Source organism: Lutra lutra, chromosome 9 (genome assembly GCF_902655055.1).
Source record: "Lutra lutra chromosome 9, mLutLut1.2, whole genome shotgun sequence".
NCBI classification, from domain to species: Eukaryota; Metazoa; Chordata; class Mammalia; order Carnivora; family Mustelidae; genus Lutra; species Lutra lutra.
In genome coordinates, this window is record NC_062286.1 from 117,843,550 (window position 1) to 117,867,995 (window position 24,446).

General features: G+C 48.7%; 1 protein-coding gene across 5 annotated transcripts in view; it reads left to right on the forward strand.

Moving 5' to 3' along the window:
- HCK (HCK proto-oncogene, Src family tyrosine kinase) overlaps positions 1–23,585 on the forward strand; it is a 40,504-nt gene extending 16,919 nt beyond the window's left edge. For 2 of the 5 annotated variants that reach the window (XM_047745770.1, XM_047745767.1), the window contains 11 exons: positions 1,504–1,546; positions 1,909–2,011; positions 2,765–2,863; positions 6,021–6,124; positions 9,389–9,538; positions 9,857–10,009; positions 11,448–11,627; positions 12,466–12,542; positions 17,515–17,668; positions 18,577–18,708; positions 21,280–23,585. In XM_047745770.1, coding sequence (XP_047601726.1) covers positions 1,504–1,546; positions 1,909–2,011; positions 2,765–2,863; positions 6,021–6,124; positions 9,389–9,538; positions 9,857–10,009; positions 11,448–11,627; positions 12,466–12,542; positions 17,515–17,668; positions 18,577–18,708; positions 21,280–21,482 — 1,398 coding nt within the window. In that variant the 3' untranslated portion in view covers positions 21,483–23,585. The remainder of the gene's footprint in view (positions 1–1,503; positions 1,547–1,908; positions 2,012–2,764; positions 2,864–6,020; positions 6,125–9,388; positions 9,539–9,856; positions 10,010–11,447; positions 11,628–12,465; positions 12,543–17,514; positions 17,669–18,576; positions 18,709–21,279) is intronic. The other 3 variants (XM_047745771.1, XM_047745768.1, XM_047745769.1) reach the window with 2 other exon arrangements.
- Positions 23,586–24,446: the final 861 nt, after the last annotated feature.

Sequence of the window (24,446 nt, forward strand, 5' to 3'; positions counted from 1 at the left end):
ATACCCTGACTCCTTGTTCCCAAATCTGCCCATCAGCCCCACACCAAATACATCCTCTCCCTTTGCCCCATGACAACCAGTAGAGAATAAAGCAAACATATTATCCCAACCCACCCATTCCTTCCGAATCATCTTTCACACAACATGGGTTCCTGGCATCTCTCCATTCTGCTTGCCCTTCTCCAGGCATGATGTCTCAAACAGGGCTAATTTGGGGAAAGGGGCGGGGTGGGGAGGGGGCGTGTTAGTGGAATAGTCACCTCCCTCCCTCTGCACTTAACCTCTATTAATACATCCTGATCCTGAGATTATATGAGCTTTTCACACCAGTGATGTTCTGAACTGACATCTTAAACCCTAAGTCACTCCTACATCTGTTCTCTCTCCTAATCTTTGTGGCCCTGGGCCCTTTCTGTGGCTAGGGCTCCAGGTTCTCTGAGGCCCTCTGGCTTGGCACCAACGGGGAGCAAAGAGTCTTCTCCCACTGGTTTTTGGTTGTCTCCTGAGCATCAGATTTAAGGGATGTTATTATCAGCCATTTGTCCTTCTCCTGCAGGGCATTAATTCAGTGATGAGTTAGTAATTGTTCCTCAGAGAAAGGGTTCCCAGGCCAAACCAGTTTACAAAACGCTGGCCAAAACAGACTCCTTCTCTGTGGGAGTCCTCAAAGTTTTATGAATCTTGATGGGCTTTGTGGATCTCCCCCCAAAAAGATACTTCTCATTGTTCCCCACACCTGTTTCTCCAAGTTTACTTAAGTGTGCGACATACAAACACATTCCCCTTATAAAGAAAAGTCACAGATTACAGTGAAAGCTACAGTTGCCCTGACCAATGTTTCCCTCCCCAGAGATATCCCACTCCTCTTCAGAGGCATCAACTGTTGTCAGTTTGGTGTGGACCCTTGCAAACCTTTTTCCAAGTATTTACACCCACATACATACAGTTTGTGTCCACAGAATGTATTGAGGACGTATGTGTATGTGTTCTCTATACATGAATCATGGTTCTCCTTCTGAAGAACTAGCTTTGTTCACTCACCAGTGTATCTTTAAGGCCTAGTTGTGCTGGAAATAAAAGTCCACCTCCCCGAGGACTGTGTAGGGTGCCAGGGTGTAGATGTCAGTCCACCTCTGGGTGAACACTTAGGGTCCTTCATATACAGAATGGAGCCTTTATACTGGGACATCTTGGTAGACCTACAGCTTCTTCAAACATATCTCAGAAAACACCGATCTGGACCAACCCCTCACCGTATGTCAAGGGAGTGAATAAGCCATTGTCCCGCAGTAGGCCCAAGGCCAAGGCCATGGCCACAACCCAAGAGACCTGGATCTTTGTGGTGCCCCTTACGTGCTGTGTGACCTCACCTATGTCCCCAGCCCTCTCAGGTCCTCCTCCCATGACAAACAGGGCTGGGATGAGATACTCTCGGGTATCCTTTTTGACACAGACCTTCTGTGGCTATCAGATTCATCCCCTTCTCCCATTTCCTCCTCGCAGCGTTCTGACAACAGCAACAACATCCCACCAGGGTCTGCGGATGGTAAGTATTTGACAAATGTATGAGGTGGCATCTTCTGTCATGTAACGGGTTAGGTTAGGTGCTCAGTCAGAGCTTAAGGCGAAAATCCCACACAGTCACATCCACCCTTGCAAATCCTTTAAATTGCTCCCAAAGTACTTTGTACAGGCTGTTTTGTTCTATTACCCTGTATACGAATGCAAACAAAACACCTTTAGCTTTAAACTCTAGAACCACACCCCACGTGGCATGATCCTTATTTATACCATGAGACAGATATGTCACTGGTTCCAGGGCTGGGTGCCAATTGTTGGGATGGGAAACACCCAGGGCTGTGGTGGTGCTCAGATAAAGCCTTACCATCCTGCGTGTCCCTCTCCCAGTAGGTCCCGATGACATCATTGTGATCGCGCTATATGATTACGAGGCCATTCACCATGAAGACCTCAGTTTCCAGAAGGGAGATCAGATGGTGGTCCTGGAAGAGTGAGTCTCTGTCCCACTCCTAAGACACAGCTACCTTCAATACTCAATCATGCTCTCTTTTGTGTTTCAATAAAGGACCCGATAGACTATCTTATACTAGGGGGTAAATGGCTGATAAGAATCCTAATAGAGGAGGGAGGGTTTGCTGTGAACCTGGGTGAGAGCCGCAACAAAGGAGCTTGTGTACTCGCTAGCAGTCCACATCCAGGCAACAACAGGTGAAAGTGCTTTCTCAGGGCTGCCTTCCTCAGGTTCCTGTAATCAAGACCAGACACTGCTGAGGTGCCTTTGCATTCAGAAATCTCTGGTCTCTTGAGTTTGCTACCTCCAGTCCCCTAGAGTCTTCACTGTCAGTGAGTCCCTGTGTGCTAGGGCTCAAGAATGAGAGTGGTTATGCTTGGTCAGACCACTCCCTGTGGCTCTTGGCATACAATGAGTCTCCCATGGGCCCAGGGCCCCATACCCTAAGTATGGACGGCTCCAAGTCCAGGGGAAGAGTGGGGCCAGAGACTTAGGGCTGTGGGCTGTGAATGCAAGGACTGGGCTTGATTCTAGACCCTTGGATGCACAGTGGGGACTGTTGCGAAGCTCCCAACCCTGGTGATGGAGTGCATGCTGGGGGCTGGGACCATGGTGACCCTGCCCCTTACCCTATCTGCTTCCTGGGGTGGGGCTATTTTCGGCCAAGGCTGGGGAGCCCAAGACCGGGGGATTCCTCTGCTTCCTGACTCCTTTGCTCCCTCCTGTCCTCAGGTCTGGGGAGTGGTGGAAGGCTCGATCCCTGGTCACCCGGAAGGAAGGCTACATCCCAAGCAACTATGTTGCCCGCGTTGACTCTCTGGAGACGGAGGAGTAAGTATTCCATTTTTCCTGCCTTGCAGAAGGAAGTACGAGCAAAATCAGTTTGTTCCTGCCTCAGGCCTTGTGCACTCACTGTGTCCCCCGCATGACCCAGTCTTCCTAGGGGTCTGCCCTTGCCCGTCTCCTTCTCACCCTTCAGGTCTCAACGAGGCCTTTCTCCACCACCCTGTCTAAGGCGGATCCCCTCTGGGACTGTGTCACTCATGGAGACCTGAACACTTCTCGCTAGCAAGAACAATCTTGTTTCTGTGGTTGCTCACACGTTTCCTGCCTGCCTCTCCCCCCCCTCCCCCGCCAGATGGGACCATTTGAGGACAGGGACCTTGTCTGTCTGCCAGGGTACCTTCAGCACAGGCGGGCATGCAGTAGGCGCTCAATGCATATTTGTTGACTGAAGTATATGGTCATGCCAAAGAGGGTCTTCTGGGAGGTGAGCCAGCCCACGCCTAGCCAGACATCCCTCATTTGGTTCATTCAGTAAGTGTGTGCCTGCACATCACCAAGCCCTGTGCCAGACCAGGGACTTTAAGAACCAATAAGGCACACCCCTGCCCTCAGAGATCTTCCTGTAGCCCAGAGGGCTAGGCTGCAGGTCCTTCTCTGTATCTAGCTTGACCCTGAAAACATAAACGGTTACACAGCATTCACGCAGCCTTCCCAACATCCAACAGACATTTGCCAAACACCCAGCAGCCCTGTTTCAGGCACACTAGGTGACTCAGGGCTCCTCCCTGGTGATGTTCCCAGCATGGTGAGAGAGATGGGTGAGTGAAACGATGGCCATGCCACGGGGCAATGACGGATCCCATTCACAACCAGCCATTCAAGAAGTTAAAAGTCATTGTGGTTTTTCTCTTTTCTGCCTCCTCCCTCTGGCTCGATGGTATTGACGGTTTGAAATGCTGACCTATTAGAAATTCAAATGTTTGGGCTTTCCCCATCCTCAGTTATGCCCTTCTTGGTGCACATGAAACTGTGTGAAGTCGCCCCTCTCCTACCACGGAGCCTACTGTCCTGGACCACCCCACCCCCAGTACACCCCTTACATGCTGCAGGCAGGGCTTGGTTCCTTCTTAATCCTTCTAGGCTTTCTCTTGGGGCATCCAGGGCTCTGTTCCCAGACTCCAGGATCTGAACACTCACAGATTGCCTGCACCCCACCTCCCCCGGCAGCCTTAGAGGAGGCACGGGCTGGTGGGAATCCTCAAGGGCAACACAATTGCTATGTGGAAAAGACAGGATGCAGAAAACACGTATCATTTGGGAACAAAAGGGATGACCTCATTGGTGGATCTCAGTCTTCAGTGCATCAGCCTCATCTGGAAGGCTGGTTAAAATGCTGGTTTCTGGGCTCTGCTCCTCAACCATCAGATTCAGAATTTGCATTTCTAACAAGTTCTCTGGTGAGGCTGATGCTGCTGGTCCCAGGACTCACCTTGAGAACCACTGACCGAAACAGACACATTGGGCTTGCCGAGTGCACTCACACGTTCTTGCATCTGTATTAAGAAACTACCAGTGGAGGGTGCCTTTGGGGAGGGCGGTCAGTGTACTGGGAAGTATGGGGGGGGGGAGAATCTTACTTCTTCCCCCTCCTGGAAAGAGACAATACTTTGAATGTTTCAAAATGCAAATGGTGCAAAAGGACATAGAATAAAGGGTGAAAAGTCTTCCTTCCACCCCATCGCCAACCAGCCACTTTCCCCTCCCCAGAAGCCAGTTTCTTATGAATCTTCCAATGCTTAATACTTGTGTATGAAAATACATATATCTCCCTTTGTTTTACACCAGTGGCAGATACTACCCACGCCGTCCTGCATCTTCCTTGTACAGGTGCAGTGTCCATCCTGTAGACATGCTACCATCCCCTCTTCGTGGTCCTTGAAATCGTTTCCATTCCTGGGCTATAGTGAGTCTCCTTGTGTGTCTGTCATTTCTTCCTTGTGCAAGATCCCTGGGATAACTTCCCAGGAGTGGGATTGCCAGGGAGACAGCTCTCACTGTGTACCCTGTTACATTGCTCAACTATTTCACCATGGCACGGATCAGTTCACAGATGAAAGCAGAAAAGGCAGGTGGGCGGTGTCCCATGGTGACAAAGAGCATGGGTTCCAGAGTTAAATGGCCTGGACTTGAATCCTGCCTCTACCACTTCCCAGCTGTATGACACCAGTCAAGTAACTTGCTCTCTCCATTCCTCAGTTTTCTCTTCTATAAAATGGGGATAATAAGGGCCCTGATTCCATATAATTGTTGGGTGGATAACAAGAACTTGATGAATGTTAGCTGTCTTTTCTCCCCCAGTTGATACAGAGGAAACAGAGGCCCAGAGGGGGAGAGTGACTTGCTCAAAGTCACACAGCAGATTTGTGGCGGGTGCAAGGCCAGCTGATCTTGGGTCTTGGACATTTTCCATTACAGCACACGAACCACTCCTCACCCTGCTGAGGGTAGGAATGGATTTCGCTGCTGCTGTGTCTTGGGCTTTTTTACTCAATATCCCAACCAGCCAGGGAGAAAAATGAAAAGGTCCAAGTATAAAATTATTGAAATCTCACATTTTAGCTTAAAAATTCATGTCGACTTTATATTAGACTTTGCACACACAGAAGAGGATACATTGTAAAGTTTACAAATCTCGGGCCCCCACTCATATGAACCCTCTGAGACCCTGGGAGGACACTCATGTGTGCTTGTGAAATTGGCAAAAGCAAGATTTTAACCACAGTTGGTTAAGACTTCTGTATCTTACCAGTCAGTTTTTCTATCCCTCACCATATCCTTCATCTTGGGTGGCATTGGAATGACCAATGGGCATTTTGTATTAATAATGCTGTATTCTTTATCTTTAAAAAAAGTTGGGTGGTTTTTTTTTTTTTTTTACATTTTTGGGGGGAAATCTTTCTTTTGGTATTATTTTTCTTAAAGAAAGCCTCCAAACTGTAAGTTTCCATCTCAGCAAACTGGATTCACTCCTGGTAAAATGTCTGTTTTTATATCAAAAGAATGGTTATGTTTCCCCCAAAAGAATCTTGTGGGGGAAATCGATGCTACAGGAAGCCAGGTGCTCGGTCTCTTGGTGCCCGGTGTGAGCAGGACAGGACCCCCTATCCCGAGTTCACACAATGCTTCTGCCCCTTTCCACCAGGTGGTTCTTCAAGGACATCAGCCGGAAGGATGCAGAGCGCCAGCTCCTGGCCCCCGGCAATGTACTGGGCTCCTTCATGATCCGGGACAGCGAGACCACCAAAGGTGACGCCAGCCCTCCCCACCCTACCCCACCCTTCAGGGGTACCCCAGGCATGACTGCATCACTGCAATGCTCCAGGGGGGCTGAATGACTCACTCAGCCCACCAGACTGCCAAGTTTTCTCCTGCCCTTTGCTCAAGCCTTGTTTAGGTCTTCTCAGCCCCTGTAGTTTCTGGTTGGGTCCCCAAGTGGTTGTGGACCCCAAAAAACAATATTCTGTTGAAGCTTGACCTTCACTAACTTGTATTACTTAAAATACCCATCATAATATATCTTGTCCACAAGCCTGATACCCCACTCCTTCCATAAGGAAGGAGTAGACCAGGCAGTAAGAAGAACCCCACACCAGCCTCCTCTGAGACTCTGCTTAAACTGGCATTTGTGCTGTTTTTTGGAAGTTGTGATGTTGGTGAACAACTTCCTGAAATTCCTGTGCTGTGAGGGGGGCTTTCTGCTGGGCGGTCACCCAGGAAGGAAGAACAGTACCCAAAAACAAACTGGCATCCGTTGAGGCTAATTTTTCCAAAGGAATGGATGTCAGTAAGGAGGCTCGTGATTTCCAGCTTCACATGTGGAGCACACCTTTACTAATATGTTTAGTCTCAAAGCTGCTTGGTGCAGACTCAGCAAGCAAATTATATAAAGTGTAACCTCACAGGACCCTGAGCAAACAGTTTTGGGGACATCCATCAAAGACATCTGCCTGGCCTTTTGCTCTCCCCCTAGATGTCCAAATTGGTCAAGCCCGAATGTGGCAGGATAACGCCACTCACCATCACTGTTTCAGGCCAGTGCGTGTTTACACTTTATTTCCTCCCACCCAACAACCCCCCTTCAAGCCTCAGGGCAAGGGAAATAGGACCAAAAAAGATAAAGGTATACAGTTCCTGGCTTCTCCTATCCAGCTGCTCCCAGGACAGCTGGGGGATTGATTGAGCTGGACCATCCTGCAGATAGAGGCAGGAGAATCAAGAAACCACCCCAGTCCTGCAGGGCGGGAAGGTGAGCCTGGTCCCTTGCACAGGCCCCTCCCCCCACTGGAGGACCCTAGGGGCCAATTTAACCAGCTTAATAAAACTGACCCCGTGAGTCCCCTGAACCCTATCCTGCTGCTTCTTGGATTCTACCCTACCCCCATCTAGTACCAGTCAAGCCAGCCTCACCTTGGCTGGGCAGAGTGACAAAGAGTGGGGCCCGGAGCCAGCCACCCGGGTTTGACTCCAGACTCCGCCACTTCCCAGCTGCATGCCTGCAAGTGAGTTAGTTCACCTGCCTGGACCTCAGTCTGCTTGCCTGTAAAATGATGGCGATCTAGAACCCCGACCTCACGGGGTTATTCATTCACTATAATGAATAACATAATGCCTTATATTCATATAATTCCAATCCATTTGGGGATGATTATTCATATTCACTCGCAGTTGATTTGGATGAAATTCTTAGAACAGTGGCTGGGATATCTGGTCACCTGGTTTTTTTGTGCAACAATTCAAGCCTCCTCAAAATCCTATGTCATAGTGCTCCGGTGCACGTAGAGCAGACCAAGAGACAGAGAGGCTAACAGCATGCCCAAGGATGCCCAGCTTGCAAACGCAGAAGCATGGTCAGGGACTGAAAGACTTGCGTGTTTCCGGTCTGTGTGATGTCACATGCATTAGGTTCCTAATGCTCCTGTCACAAGTGACCACAAACTTCATAGCTTAGACGAGGTAAATTTGTTATCCTACAGTTCTGGAGGTCAGATGTCTGAAGTCAGTCTCACCAGGCTCAAGTCAAGGTGTCTGAAGGGCTGGTTTCTTCTGGAGGCTTCAGGAAATAATCTGATTCCTTGCCTTTGTCAGCTTCTAGAATCCACCAGTATTCCTTGGCTCATAGCCCCTTTTTCACATCCGTCCAACCTTGTGTTTCTGTCTTCACCTATCCTACGATTGACTTTGACCTTCCTCTTATAAGGACCCTGTGATTCCATCGGGGCCACCTGGCCACAATAATCTGCCCATGTCCAGATCCTTCATGGGATCACACCCCCCAAGTCCCTTTAAACACGTGAGCTAACAAAGTCAGGTGCCAGCTATTAGGACACAGACATCTTCGGGGCGGGGGAGCAGATGTTCAGCCTGCCACGACATCCAATGTTGACATTTATATTTTGACGTTTACATTTCAAGAATCAGACTGCATTGTGTTGTTGTTGTGGATCTTTTTCTTTGTTGGCTTCTGAGTCACCTCTTTACCAGTGTGATGTGATGTCTTGGCTATTGTGACAGACAGTAGATGATAGATCGAGATAATGAAGATGCTGATGAGAGCCGACATATGCTGAGGGTTCACATCTTGAGTGTTTTCCAGCATTACTTCTTTTAATCATCAGGCAATGCGATGAGGTTCGGAGGTATGAGGACCAACCTCATTTTACAGATGAGGAGGCTGAGGCACAGAGCGGTGACAGCATCACTTGTTCAGGGTCTTACAGCTGGACATGGAGGAGGCTGGACGAGCACCCAGATGGCCGGACCCCACAGCCCACTCTTCCCCTGTACTCCGCAGCCCCAGTGCCCACCCAGTGGGGGCGGTGGCCTTATAGGGGTGCCGGGAGCGGGTGTCAGGGTGCTAATGATGAAGTCTTAGAATATAAGTGAGGTTCGGTGGGGTGAGGTCTGGAGCCGACGACCAAGAAAGAATTCTTCAGACATCTTTGGTGCAGAATGGTGGTTTATTAAAGCACGGGGACAGGATCCCTGGGCAGAAAGAGCTGCTGTCCGGGGTTGTGAGGAGTGGTCCGTTACATGCTTGCAAGTTGGGAGGGGGTCTGGGATGGCGCAAATCTCTAAGGAATTTTGGAAGCAAGGTTTCCAGGACCTTGAAGGGCTAGCTATTGTTGGGAAAAGATTAGTCATTACCAATAATAAAACTTTTGTCTGAGACCCTTTAGATGTATATCAGTGGACCATATGCTTGGGAATGATTGTCAACACTCTCTTGGAGGGTTTAGAGATGAAGTTTCGAAAGCAATTGTTAAAGTAGACTACAGGATCCTGGTTGGGGGTAAGGGTCAGTCAGGCTAGAATTGCCCTTTGCCCTTAGCAAAGCCTCCAGGTGGAGGTAATTGAGTCCCTAGAGGAATGTCACTCTGCCTTTTTCAAGGGCTTGCCAGTGAGTAAGGAAATTTAATAATTTTTCTTCTGCCTCTGTTTCCCACATCACTAACATGAGGTGGCAGGGCCCTGAGGTCCCGCTCCTGACGGGTTTTTCGCTGGCCCTTGCAGGAAGCTATTCTCTCTCTGTGCGAGACTACGACCCCCAGCACAGGGACACGGTGAAGCATTACAAGATCCGGACCCTGGACAGTGGGGGCTTCTACATCTCCCCACGGAGCACCTTCAATACCCTGCAGGAGCTGGTGGCCCACTACAAGAGTGAGTCCTCCCCAGGGCCGCATCCCAACCAGGGTGGACCCATCTCCCCGGAATCCTAGGGAGGGGTGCGCTGTAGCCTCTGAGGCCTGCTGAGCTCTTCCTGACCTTCCCCAGACACATAGCTGCTTGGAGTCTCCAGAAGTCTTAGGCCTGCTGTTGAGCAGTAGGGTCGAGATACATCTCATCATGCCGGGTGCTTGTGTCCCCGCTGGTGGTAACCCACTGGAACCCTGGCCACAGGCAGTGGACCAGGCAGGGAGGCCTTCCAGGGGAAGCCTCAGGCTAGCTGCCTTCGACTGACCAGGGGCTATGTTCCAGAGGGGAGTGATGGACTCTGCCAGAAGCTGACAGTGCCCTGCGTGTCCTCCAAGCCCCAGAAGCCATGGGAGAAAGATGCCTGGGAGATCCCCCGGGAATCCCTCAAGCTGGAGAAGAAACTCGGAGCCGGGCAGTTTGGGGAAGTCTGGATGGGTAAGGACCCAGGGCCAGAGGGTGGAGGGAGGGCGGAATGAAGGAGGTCATTGCTTCCAGGAAGAGTCAGAGGCAAAGTGGGGATGCCACCCTGCCTGGGTGTGGATATTTGAATAAGAATCATAAAAGAGCAATTCAACTGATACAACCACATTGTCTTGCTATGCAAACACTGATTTGCTTTTGAGGTCAGCCTTGTTGGGGTCCAAATCTCCCTTCTGGGAAGGAGGAGTTCCAGGTGAGGAATCTACTCCTCCTCCCCAGTATGGAGCTGGAACGCTCCCCTAGTTTGGGGTTGAGATCATCAAAGTCCTCTTAGGAGGATGGAAACTAAGTGGGAAAATGTAGTTTGAGATTTTTCAGGTATGTTCAGTGTTGGCAACTGATAAGCAAGCTGCTCTGAGCCCCCATCATGTGCCCAGCACCATGCTAGAGCATTGTGGGGTGCTGAAAAGGCATGCACCATCCCTGTAATCCTGCCCCTAATAAGAACAGCGATGCCTGCTTTGCAGAATGCGGGGTAGATGCAATGCCTGGCCCAGTGCCCGGTGCACTCCACCATGCTCCATGTGGGAGTGAAGACAACTTACAGAGATGCAAACAATTCAGCAAGAAAAAAAAATAAGCTTAAAACCCACACATTTCAACTCCATTTACTGAGACCCTGCTGTGTGCCAGGCATTGAATAAGAGAATGTGGCTGAGTGATAAGGTGATAAGTGATAAGTGATAAATATATAAAAATTTTATATATGAAGGCCTTAGACTCTCACTACAGGAAGACTGCAAATCTAGATTTGAGCTTCCTGGCAGCCAAGGCAAAAAATGGAAACACAAGTAATTATGAGATTTACATGATCAACAAGAGGAGGCAGGGATGGGGTGGCTTTAGTCTCTGGGGTGGGAGGAGGAGACTGATTGATATGCAGGCTGATTGGTGTACAAAAGGAGGGGGGCAGAGTTTGGTGAGGCCAAATCCTGCAGGGCTTTGTGGACCATGATGAGATAGGTCATTTAATTGAGAGCAGTGTTACAATTAAAGCATTTTAAGCAAAGATGGTGTGTGCGTGTGTGTGTGTGTGCACACACACGCAAGCATATGCAAGTAACAGTCTGAGTGAGGTTTTGAGGTTATTCTTGAATCCCTACCACAGCCCTTGAAAGGCAATGCTGATCATTTCCACCTTGCAGATGAGGAAACCACAGTTCAGAGAGGTTAAGTGACTTGCCCAAGGGCACGCAGCTAGGAAGTAGTGAACCAGCCTTCTAACCCACATCTTTCTGAGGCCAAAGCCTGTGCCTCCCTTTCCCTCTCTGAGGGCTGAGATGAGCAGGGAAGGCCTTCTGGAGGAAAACAGACCTGCTGTGGGGCCTCCCAGGGCCATGCGGGAAGGAGCAGTGGGTTCTGACCATCTTTCCTGTTCCCTCCCCTGCTCCAGCCACCTACAACAAGCACACCAAGGTGGCCGTGAAGACGATGAAGCCAGGGAGCATGTCGGTGGAGTCCTTCCTGGCAGAGGCCAACCTGATGAAGACCCTGCAGCACGACAAGCTAGTGAAGCTGCACGCGGTGGTCACAGAGGAACCCATCTACATCATCACGGAGTTCATGGCCAAAGGTGCTGCGCTCGGGGCACTGGGGATGCAGGCGGTGGCTCACACTGGTCAACTGCAGACTCAAATGTGACCCTACCCTCCAGATGCCCCAGTCTGGCCAGGAGCTCTTCTGACAATTACTGTTTGAAATTGACTACTTGGGCCTTGACAGGCAACGGCCCAGCCCTCCTCCTTAATGGGCTGAAACCATTCGAGGGGATGCCAGGTGAAGGGGAGCTCACGGGGCTACAGGAGAGGGGAGTGGGGCCAGCACACCCCTCTGGGTGATGGTAGAAGAGGCTTATGGGTTCACAATAAGCCTTTGAGGCTGGGGGCAGCTCCCTGCCTCACCCGCAGTCTTCTCCGTCCGGACCAATGCTCTGGGAAAGAGAGCTGGCGAAGCCTTCCCTCCAGGCTGCCCCCACCCCGCCTGCCCATGATCCAAGATTTCCCAGGGTTTTTTTGTTTGTTTGTTTTTTGTTTTTTTGGCCACCACTTCACCACCATCTTCAATCCTTGCCCATTTTTCGATAAACAGAAACATCTCAGGCAACGTCATTGGGTGTGATTTTAAAGTCTCAAAATGCTTTTCATTTTCTAAATACACAATTATGCCAGCGCGGGGAAAGCACAGCCCTCTCTGGTCATCGGGGCTCAGAAAACTCCCTCAGTCGAAGAAACTGTGATTGCCCCCATCTAGTAATCACAAATCATTTTTTAAAACACTCAAACTCTAGTTCATAAACACCAGGAGTGGTAAATAAATATTTTTATTTAAATCCATGACTATGAGCAGTTTTAACCGTGCACCAAAGAAGTGTGAGAACTGACTGGCATGTATTGCTTCCCCTCCCCCCACAGGAAGCCTGCTGGACTTCCTGAAAAGTACAGAAGGGAGCAAGCAGACATTGCCCAAGCTCATTGACTTCTCAGCCCAGGTGAGAGTCTAAGGGGGCCTTGGCGGCCCAGGGCAGGGGGACAGAAATTCCGTGATCTCTTTAACGTGTTTATTGGACACATGCTATCATAGTGTAAATAGTAGTAAATAGTAAATAGCAATTTCTTAACTCTAGCTGACTCTATTGTAAGAGTACAGGGTATAATGCACATAATATAACAACGGTATTAATCCATTGTTTACGTTACTGGTGAGGCTTCCGGTCAGCAGTAGGTTATTAGTAGTTCAGTTTGGGGGGAGACAGAAGTTGTATGTGGGGTTCTGGCTGTGCAGGGGTCCTGACCCTCGTGTTGTTCAAGAGTCAACTGTATACTTTCTGTATGTGTCTTGCCGGTACTAACTCGTTTGGTCCTCACATCAACGTTAGAGAGCAGGATTTTTCTTATCTTTTTTTTTTTATGATTTTATTTATTTATTTGAGAGAGAGAGAGAACACAGGGCACAGGAGAGGGGCAGAGGGCGAGGGAGAAACAAACTCCCCACTGAGCATGGAGCCAGCCACCAGGGACTTGAACTTGGACCTCAGGACCAGACCTGAGCTGAAGGCAGTTGCTTAATGGACTGAGATCCCCAGGCGCCCCTTTATTATCTATTCTTATGTAACAGACTCCTCCAAAGCTTATTGGCTCGAAACCACAGCTTATTATTTCTTGTGATGCTGCTCGTTGACTGGGATTGGCTGGGTGGCTCTTCTGCTCCCTGTGGTGAGACTGAGGTCAGTCATGTGGATGGATTCTGCTGAGAACTTGCCTGGGGCTAGAATGTTCTAGAATGTTTGTCATGGGGGCCCATCCTCTGGGGCCACTCTCCCGTGTCTCCTCATCACTCAGTAGTCCAGCCAGAGCTTCTTTACAGCATGGTGGCTAGGTTCCAAGAGGGAGTGTTCCAAAGGGTCGAGCCCTAATGTGCAAGCCCTTGTGAATCCTCTGCTCCCATCATTCCTGCTAACTTTCACTGGCCAAAGTATGGCCCACGACCCAGCCAAGGCTCAGGGTAGGAGGGGGCTGCACAAGGGCATGAGTCCCAGGAGGCACAGTCCACGGAGGGCCACCGGTGTAACAGGCTGGCCACAGATAGGTCATCCCATTTTACAGAACAGGAAAGTTAGGCCTGGAGAAGCAGTTGACTACAGATGAACTTTATCTCTCTCATCTTCCCTTCACTCTCTACAGCTCTTCTTACCCCCAGCTTGAGTGTTTTTCACTTCTGTCTCTCTCATTCTCTCCTCTCTGTGGGAAAACAGGGGAGGAAGGGATGCTGTGCGAGGACATACTGGAGCATTTAGCCTGGTTCAGGAGCAACGCAAGAAGGCTTCCCAGAGGAAGTGGCTTCTGGGCTGAACCCTGAAGGATGAGAGGAAGTTAGGCAGCTGAACTGGAGAGAGGAGGGTATTCTAGATGGAAGAAACAAGCTGTGCCAAAGCCCATGGGGAAAAGCAAAAGAGCAGGGCCTCGTAAGCTAGTACCTGGGACTGGCAAAGATGAGAGGGGTATGGTTTGCAGCCTGGAAAGTGTTAAGGGAAACCTGCCTAGGACCCAAGGCTGTGCCTTCTGGAGATCCCTAAGGCAGAACTCATTTGAGTATGCAAATCTCAGGAGAGGGAGGAATGCCCAGAGATTATTAAAAAAAAAAAAAAAAAAAAAGGCTTTAAATTTTGGAGCCTGGAATGCCAGAGGCATATGGAAATCAAGGCCTGGTATTTTCACTTTAATGGGCCCTGTCCCTAGGGAAATAATAGTCTGGCCTATAACTAACTTATAACCATCAAACTGGCAGAAATCTTACTGGGGGAGAGTCAGCCTGAACAAATGCCATTCTCCCTGCTTCACAGATGGGAAAACAGAAACCAAGGGAGGGAAAGAAGATCCTGACCTTTGTATGTCCAGGAGTAGAGGGCCCAGGGAGAGGAAGGAGGCAACCTGGGATCAGGTCTTCACTTCCAGTCCTAGAAAGGCAGATGGTATAGAACATGCCTCACCTGAGCACTGGCTATATGGGCCTCAGACCTGCGACATGCCTCGGTGTCTTCATCTGTCAAATGAGGGAATTAAACCACGTCTATGCTTTCTAAGTTCAAAAGTCTTTTTTTTTTTTTTAAGATTTTATTTATTTATTTGACAGACAGAGATCACAAGTAGGCAGAGAGGCAGGCAGAGAGAGAGATGGGGAAGCAGGCTCCCACTGAGCAGAGAGCCCGATGCGGGGCTCAATTCCAGGACCCTGGAATCATGACCCGAGCCAAAGGCAGAGGCTTTAACCCACTGAGCCACCCAGGCACCCCCAAAAGTCTTTTTTAAAGCCCTAACTTTGTTGGTCGAGTGAACCCTTGTGCAGTTGCTGAGTATTTTAAAATAGATCAAAACAGAGTTGCTCAGATTGAAGAGGGTGCCCTTTGCTTTGTCCGCCCCAACCCCGACCAGCAAACCCAAGGAATTACTAGGATTCTGTTGGAGGAGCCCAAATTAGGCCCTTCCAGCTCTGATTTTGTGGCTCCCTGATACTCTCAGAAGGAAACCCAAATTGTTGTTGTTTTTCAAATCCAAATTTTAATGCCCAACATAATGGCAGCCTTCTTGGTGGTCATGAAATATCACCACTTCATCACCCCCTCCTTCTTAGACCAACCCTGAACCCAGCGAACCTCTCTGTTATTCCTTCAACCCTTGAGAAGCAACACTGTGTAAGCCTCTGGGCTTAGTAGTCACATAGAGTTTTGGTTTTGATCCCAGCTCTGCCTGTGTTGCTTTGAGCCAGTTGCTTAACCTCTCTGAATATGCCACCTTCCTCACCAGGGAGCATGAATAGCCCCGATTGAAGTGAATACCTACGAGCCAGACCCTGTTCACACCCTTGTGTAGGCTGAGAGGATTCATCCTAACATAACCCCCCAGAAGCAGGTTCTGTTGTTGTCCTCATTCTACAGAGAAGAAAAGTAAAGCACAGAAGAGGGAAGTAGCTTGCTGGAGGTCCCAGAGCTGTGGGGCTCAGGCTGAGTTGGTCCAACATCAGATTAAGCCCAGAGTTCCTTAGGCAGTATCCTCTAGTCTCCTAAATTGGGTTAATCCCATCTGCTCCACCGAGTGCATGTGAAAATCAATAAGTTACATGTCTGCCTGTGAGTACTGAAAAAATGTACCTAGCAGCATTAGTGCCAAATCCAAGGCCAAAACCCAGGTAGAGTGATGCATCAGTGCACAGACCCTGAGCAGGGATGCTGGAGGTCCATTCCTGCTCTCCACTTGGACCAGTTACTTATTTCTCTAGAATTCAGCTTTCTTGCCATATGGCTGATAGCAGCCGTACCACCCCAAGCACAGAGCAAATGCTATTTAAGCTCAAATATCATCTTGTAACAAATGAATGAGCTACAATGCCTGTCATTAGCATAATAGCTCTTGTTAACTGTTCTGTTGTCTGAGGACTCCTCATTAATCCCGCTCCCCTCCACCTCTGCCTCCTGCAAGACCTTGTCTCATCTCACCGCAGGCTTGTAACTCCAAGCAAAATCAGTCTCAAATTTTTGCTAGAAAGTCTGAAGCCTCACACCTCGGTTCCGGTAGCCATCGGGTGCCCCCTGCTGGCCACTTTCTGCAAGTGCGCCACCCTCTTGTCTCTGACCTTGAGCAAGCTTGTGTCTTGGTTTGGTCTGTCTTGGCAGGCTCCCCCACTCCACCCCCAAAATCTCACCAGATTGCACCCAGCTGCAGTCCTCCAAGCACGGGAGTTCTGCAGTAATTAGAGGCAACATGGGGCACAGGGACTGGAAATCTGCAGACTGGTATGAGTCTGACATTGAGAATTTTCCTGGTGGGGTGATCTGGAAAAAGTGTCCTCCAACTCTATAAAACAGAGATTATAGTAACACCTGCCTCGAGGAGCTCAAAGGCCAGTTTGTAAGCCACAAGTGCTGTTTTCTGGGTGTCTGGGTGTTAATTATAAGCTTCTTTATGAGGGTTAATGCACACGCCCTTGAGAAAGATCCTTAAGGAAAAATCGGGATTTTAGGGACCCGTTGTGAATGAGAATTCTCTATAGTCTTTTATTCGTTCAGCAGCCATGATAGCATTAAAATATACATCAGATCATGTCACACTCCTGCTCGAGGACTTCTACCACTTTCCCATCATGCTCAGAATACAATCCAACCTGTTCTCCAAACCTAGAAGGTTCTTCACAGTCAGCAGCCTCCCTCTCAACCTCAACTCCCACCATCCTGCCCCCGCCCCCGCACCATGACAACTTCCGTACCTGTTCCATGAACACCCAAATTCATTCCTACCTCCGGGCCTTTGCACATGATGTTCTCGCTCTCTGCCAGAAATGCTCTTATTTGACATACTTATTATCACCACTGAGATCTCTGCTAAAATTTGACCTCCTCAAGGCAGGCTTCCCTGACTACTCAATCCAAAACAGCTCTCTACACTCATGTCCTGCTATCCTGCTTTATCCTTTATGACACTTACTACTACCCACAGGGGCCTTGCCTGGCTCACCAGCTGTTCAAATAATATGCCTGGCACCCATGAGACACTCAGTAGATATTTGTTGAATGAATACATGAATTTTCCCTACCCAGGCTTAAAGATGAAGAAGGTACAAGAGATACAGCAGAATATGACATTAGCTTAGGTTGTCCCCCAGAAAGAAGGTTGGGGATGAGAGGATCTCATAGTATTCTGTTATGTGTATATAGGTCCTGGGGAAATAATGCTCTTTCCTCAAAGTAGTCTCTGGAAGTCTTGGAATCCAAGAAAAGCCCCCAAAGAGACCCAGGTCCTGACATATCTCCCCAGCCTAGATGGGGAGATAGAGAAATTCCAAACTGAGCTCAGGACCCTTCCACAAGAAAGGGGAAGCACATGCATTTTCACTCCTCTTATGTTTTTGGCTGGGACCTATTTTGGGCTGGGCCAGATGTGAGGATGAGGATGTCTCTGTTTTGGGTGGAGATTGCAGAAGGCATGGCCTTCATCGAGCAGAGGAATTACATTCACCGAGATCTCCGAGCTGCCAATATCCTGGTCTCTGCATCCCTGGTGTGTAAGATCGCCGACTTTGGCCTGGCACGTGTCATCGAGGACAATGAGTACACAGCTCGGGAAGGTAGGGAGCACTGCCAAAGTATCCATGGGGCCCTCTTGGATGGGTTATGAGCACTGAGAGCTGAGATGTGTCTCTGTATTAGCTTGATGTTAGTAAGCTTGCTGGAGTCCTTCCAGATAGAGTATTCTGACCCATAGACTCTCATACCCAGTGACTCAGATCAATTTTAGTGTGAGCTAGCCAAGTGCATGTTGAAATTAAGGGTGAGAGCAATTTTATGCATAATAGACAAAAACTAGGAAGAATCCAACTATCCATGAATAGTGGAATGGATATATAAATTGTGGTACATTTATGTATTATAATATTATGCAGCAATGAAAAATTACAAACCAATGCTCCATGCAACAAAATGGTTCATTCTCACAGACGTAATATTGAAATGAAAGAAATCAGACCCCCCCCCCCAAAACGTAGATGCCACCATTTATATAAAATTCAGAAACAGGCAAACTTGTGTATGAAGAGCAACACAATTCGTGACAGCCAAAAAGTGGAAGCAACAAAAGCACATTATTTGGCCACAATAAAGAAGGGACGGACTGATGGATGCTAACCGTGGATAAACTTCCAGAACATTGTGTTAAGTGACAAAGACTGCATATTGTATGACTCCATTTATACCAGTCCTTGAGGACTCTCCTCTTCAGGAGCTGTAGTTTCCTGGGGTATGAGCTGAATCAATGAGGTGGCCCAGAGTGTCAGCTCCCCTGGCACACCCCAGAGCCCTCTGCCCTCTCCTCTCCCCTCTAGACAACTGCCCTTAGGATTGATGGCCCTTGCTACCGTGGAGGCCAGACAGAGGGACAGGTGTCAGCAGCCATGCCCCTGTCCTGCTCCCCACCCTGGCATACACCCAGCCATGACTGCTCCCAGACTCTCCCTGACTGCTCTGTCCAACCCCACAGGGGCCAAGTTCCCCATCAAGTGGACAGCTCCTGAAGCCATCAACTTTGGCTCTTTCACCATCAAGTCAGATGTCTGGTCCTTTGGTATTCTGCTGATGGAGATCGTCACCTATGGCCGGATCCCTTACCCAGGTAGTGAAGGGGACATAGCTTGTGGCTGCTTCCATGGCCCAGTCCGGGTGTCTTCTCTCGTTAGTGTGTCCATTCAGACGGTTCTTGGTCCTTGCCCCCAACCTCCCCTCACCTGCCCCATCTCAGTCAAAGGTACCTCCATCCATCCAGTTTCTTAAGCTGAAAATCTGGAGGCTTCCTTGGCCCTCCCTTTTCTCTCATCTCTTCCTACATCCAAGCAGTCCCAAGGTTTTGGCCACTTGTCTCCAAAACACATGCTCATGTCTAACTCCTCTGCCTCCACCTATATCCAGGCCAACATCATATTCTACCTTGATGGCACGGTGGCCTCCTACACAGTCTCCCTGCATTTGTCCCTCTCCCCCATAGACCATTCTCCACTGAGGCCAGAGGGATCTTTCTAGAATTGTGAAACAGATCTTGTCCCTTTTCCACCTCTAACTCTTTAATGGTCTCTCATTGTAGTTGGGACAAAATCTCAAACTTCTAATTATAGCCTGCAGGTCCCACATGATCCGGTGCCTGCCTCCTTCTCCAGCTTCATCTCAGTCTGTATCCACCATCCTGTCATCTAAAGTATCATACATGCCCAACACTTCTCATTCATAATATCCCATATGGTCTCATTCAGAGTATTCATTGCAATTGATAACCGTATATTCGTTTAATATTTTCCCTACCAGACACTGAGCTCCATGAAGCCAGAAATCATGTCTGTACTCCTCACTAGTGTATGTGCCGACCTGTGTGCTTGGCACATGGTGGGTGATTAATAACCACTTGCTGAATGAATTAATTTATCCCCATGCCTATGGGCAGCACCCTACGCTGAGTAGACCATGTAGTTACAAAGATATACCCAACATGCAGATTGCCTGATACTCTATAAATAATGTTACTCTCTGTTCCTTTCTGGTTGGGATGTCTCCTGGGTTATCTGTAGCCAGAACACTGGGGAGAAGGAGAAAGGCAGATACAGAGATTCCCTGACTTTGTATATAAACCATCCTGAATTTGAATCTCACCCCAACAACAATTACACTTTGAGAAATTCACTTCACTTCTCCTACCTTGGTGTCTTTACCTTTAAAAAAATACAGGTAATGATATCTACCTTGCAGAAGTGGTTGTGAAGATTAGAAATAAAAAGATGTAGACAGTTGGTTCATTCATTGGTATTGATCAAATCCCTCCTGTGTGTTAGGCACTGAGGATACGGTGAGACCAGCATGTTCTAGCGTGGAGGGACACACACACATCAGACACACACACTCCCAGCTGGAGAGGACTGCTGAGCAGAAAATGAAGCAGGACAAGTGAGAGGGAGTGACATGGGCTGCCTGTGGTGTTCCCCAGCTCCTGTCAGAGTGGGTCCTATCGGAGTTGAAAGACAGCTCAGTGATGAACTAGGGGAAAGAGTCCAGTTAGAAAACACCGCTAGCTCTTAGGCCCTGAGGTGGGTTTGAAGAAAGAGAAGCCTGGTAGCTGGAGACAAGGAATGAGAGCAGATGGTGAACGATGGGGTTGGCAGGGGCCAGATCAGGGAGGGCCCGTGGCCATGTTAGAGAGTGTGGACTGTGGATATTAGTCTAAGTGTATGGAAGCCATTGGAGGGCCTGGGGCAGGGAAGTGGCATCATCTGATCTCCATCTTTAAGTGATGTTTCGGTTCAGCATGGAGAGTAGATTGGGAGTTGAGGAGAAGGTAGCAGTCACAGCAGTGGGATGAGGGCAAGTGGTGGAGACAGAGGTAAGTTGGTGGGTTGAAGCTATGTTTCAAAAGAAGGAAAAAATGTGACTTGCTGATGAGGAAGGAGAGAGAGAGAAGTATCACGGTTGATCCTCTTGGTTTTAATTTTGCAGCTGGGTAGGTGATGGGCTGGGGCTAGAAATTCAAGAGTTCTGGTTTAGTCCTGTTAAAATCGGGTCGACGTGTAACATCCAAGGAAAGATGTTGGAGGAAGCACTCGGGTCTATGAGTTTGGGGCTCTAGACTCGTAGTATAAGATTGGGCATCACAGGCGTGTAGAAGATTGTTTTTCAGGATATCTCAGATAAACTTCAATTGAACAAGGAAATGGTCCCACTCACAGAGTGACACTGAGACAGGCCACCTGTTTTGTCTTGAGGATACACCAGTAAGAGCCAGGCAATGGGTTATGGAACCTATATCCAAGAGGACACATTAGGCTGTAAGGAACAAAATAACCAAGAGTGGCGGAAACTATAGGCAAGTTATCAGTCTCCATGAGGAGGAGTCTGGCATTGGTGACTGGCTAGTTCACGTGCTCAACAGCACTCAGGACTGTGGTTAGCTTCTCTGTGATTGTCTTCCCTGTGCGGTCCTCCAAGGATCACGTTGTTCCTCAATGTCATCGAAAGAGGAAGGGTGTATCTTTCAAGGGAGGAACACCTTTCCTGGTAGCTGTTAGGGAGACTGGCTTTCACAGTAGGAGGGGCTCAGCTTCTAAGGGAGGTGGGAAGTGATGGCTGTGGGGGAGGTCATTGTGTCTGTCACCCCGGGTTTCCCTGTCCCAATCCCTCCCTTCTTAATTCCATGGCTCCTTCTCAGGGATGACAAACCCAGAGGTGATCCGGGCGCTGGAGCGCGGGTACCGCATGCCTCGACCAGAGCACTGCCCTGAGGAGCTCTACAGCATCATGACACGCTGCTGGAAGAACCGCCCTGAGGAGCGGCCCACCTTCGAATATATCCAGAGCGTGCTGGACGACTTCTACACGGCCACCGAGAGCCAGTACCAACAGCAGCCGTGATGGGCGAATCCTGGCGGGGCTAGGTACCCAGCTGATGCCTAAGGGTTGGCTCTAGCGCAGCCTGCCAGGTCCTGCTCACGGTTCCCCACAGACACCGGCCCGCCCCTCCTCGGTCCAGCCACAGTTCCGCATCTGTCAAGTGGTTTGAACTGGACAGTCTCTTTTTGACTCCAGCAGTCTACAAATCTGCCGTCCTCAGGAGACCCCAAGTTGATATGTCTATTGCCTGGGACAGCTGGATTCCAGTTACCTCTGTGGTTGCGATGGGAAACTTTAAAAATGATGGAATAAATATTTAAATAAAAGACACAAAGGCTAAAGTCTTTACTGACAGATTGGCTTGTCTTGTCCTGCCAGTTCGTGACTATCATCTATTTGCCTTTTTGCTGGATGACACATCAGAGAAGAGGAAGGACCCTTCCAAAGACCAGGAGTATGAAGAGAAGTGGGGTCCAAGGCTTCCGAGGTTTCTAACTGCCCACCCCCGCCCCCGCCAATTAGTCACTGGCTGTATTAGTTTCCTATGGCTTCTGTAACAAATGACCACAAACTTGGTGGCTTAAAAACACAAATTCATTATCTTACAGTTCCAGAGGCAGATGTCTGAAATGGATTTAGCAAGCCTGTGTGCCTTTCGGAGCCTCTAGGGGAGAATTCATTTCCTTGCCTTTTCTAGCTTCTGGAGACTGACATGTCCCCGGACTCTTGCTTCTTTGATACCCATCCCTTCAAACTGCTTGTCATGACAGCTCCTTCTCTGACTCTGTCTCCTGCCTCCCTCTTCCTCTTGTAGGGACACCTGTTGGTACATTGGGCCCGCCTGGATAATCCAGACTAACTTTTCCATTTCAAGGTCCTTATTCACATCTGCAAAGCCCCATATTCACAGGTTCCAGGGATTAGGACAGTGACATCTTGGGTGTGGGAAAAGGGCTTTATTCTGCCTATCACACTGGCACTGGGATGCTGGATGGCTTTTTGTCTGCAAAGAGCTGAATCTGACAAGATGATAAGAATGACTTTTCGGGTGCCTGGGTGACTCAGTGGGTTAAGCCTCTGCCTTCGACTCAGGTCATGATCCCAGGGTTCTGGGATGGAGTCCAGCATTGGGCGCTCTGCTCAGCCAGGAGCCTGTGTCCCCCCTCCGCCCCTCTGCCTGCCTCTCTGCTTACTTGTGATCTCCCTCTGTGTGTCAAATAAATAAATAAAATCTTTTTTAAACAATCTTTTAAAAAAATACAATTAAAAAAAAAAGAATGACTTTTCAAATTGGGGCCCTGACTTTCCTGATGACCCACACTGATACACAAGCTGGTTAGTCTGGGTCTCCCCGAGGGCTGCTGGGCTGTCCACAGGCTGGGCATTGCCCATGGCCAAGCAGCCATCATGGTTGTTAAGATGGTATCCACCATTGTAGGAATACCAGGGCCTGGAGATGTGGTTGCTGAGAGGTATTTGGTAGCCTGCATGAGAAGCTCTCAGTGGAGGGGAGGGAGATGTGGGAAGGATTCAGAGAAGACAAGGAAGCAGTGGGCCTTTCCTGCATGTTGTTTTAATCGAAAGCATTAGCTTTCATTGTAAGGGAAATGGTGGGAAGAGGTGGACAGTGAGATGGGGGAACCAATGACATCTTTCTATATTATTGCATCTCCTGAAGATTTACATCACAGCACCTGCCAGGGTCCCCTGGGACCCTATATTGAACTTGTTCTGCACCCCAGAGTAGCACAGAGGAGCTGGGAATAAGCGGTGGAAAATAGCAGTGTTTCAGTTTACCTAATGGGTAACTGAATTTCTATCCTGCTTTCTCATTTGGGATATATCTTTGGGTATCTGAAAGCAGAGCTTAGGCTCCTTTGGTAGGAATTTGCACTCACGATTTGTGGTATAGCTCTTCAGTAATCCATAGGAGGGAAACTGTTGCTACACAGACAAGACCATGGGTCAGTTCCCATCGTCCTGCTCTTTTGGTTTACACTGCCTATACTGTGATTTATCCCTCTGGTCACAGCAAAGACGCAGTAAAACATGAGGACCAATACAACACCAAAGCACAGTCCATGGAAGAAAATATTGCTAAATTAGACTCCATTAAAATTAAAAACTCTGGGCGCCTGGGTGGTTCAGTGGGTTAAGCCGCTGCCTTCGGCTCAGGTCATGATCTCAGGGTCCTGGGATCGAGTCCCACATCGGGCTCTCTGCTCAGCAGGAAGCCTGTTTCCCTCTCTCTCTCCCTCTGCCTGCCTCTCCGTCTACTTGTGATCTCTCACTGTCAAATAAATAAATAAAATCTTAAAAAAAAAAATTAAAAACTCTGCCCTGAGAAAGACACTGTTAAGAAAATGAGGACATCTGGGTGGCTCAGTCATTAAGCATCTGCCTTCGGCTCAGGTCATTGTCCCAGGGTCCTGGGATTGAGCCCTGCATTGGGATCCTGCCCAGTGGGGAGTCTGCTTCTCCCTCTCCCACTTCCCCTGCTTGTGTTCCCTCTCTCTCTCTCTCTTCCTGTCAAGTAAACAAATAAAATATTTTTAAAAATTAATAGAGGAAACTGGGGGCTGGATGAGAGGGTATATGGGAATTTTGTGCTTTCTACTCATTTTTCTGTAAACCTAAAACTGCTCTGAAAAATAAAGTCTGTTCAATAAAAAAGCAAACAAAAACATGGAGATAAATTTGAGTGCCACCAATTCTTTGGGAAAGCTGCATGCACTCCTCCTCTGGAAGGCGTCAAAGGAAGGCATAGATAAGGTGTCCCATTCTAAGATGACAATGACTTGCTTTAATCTAGTATCTAGATGTGGCTTTGAGGTTAAACACAGGGAAAGTAATTGTTTCATTTCTCTCTTGTGAGTTAAAATAAAACTGCCTCCTTATTCCCTGACCTGGGCCCTCAGTTTTGTCATGTGTCTGTCCTCATCACCATATATTCTGAATAATGCTATATCAATTTGCATTCCATTT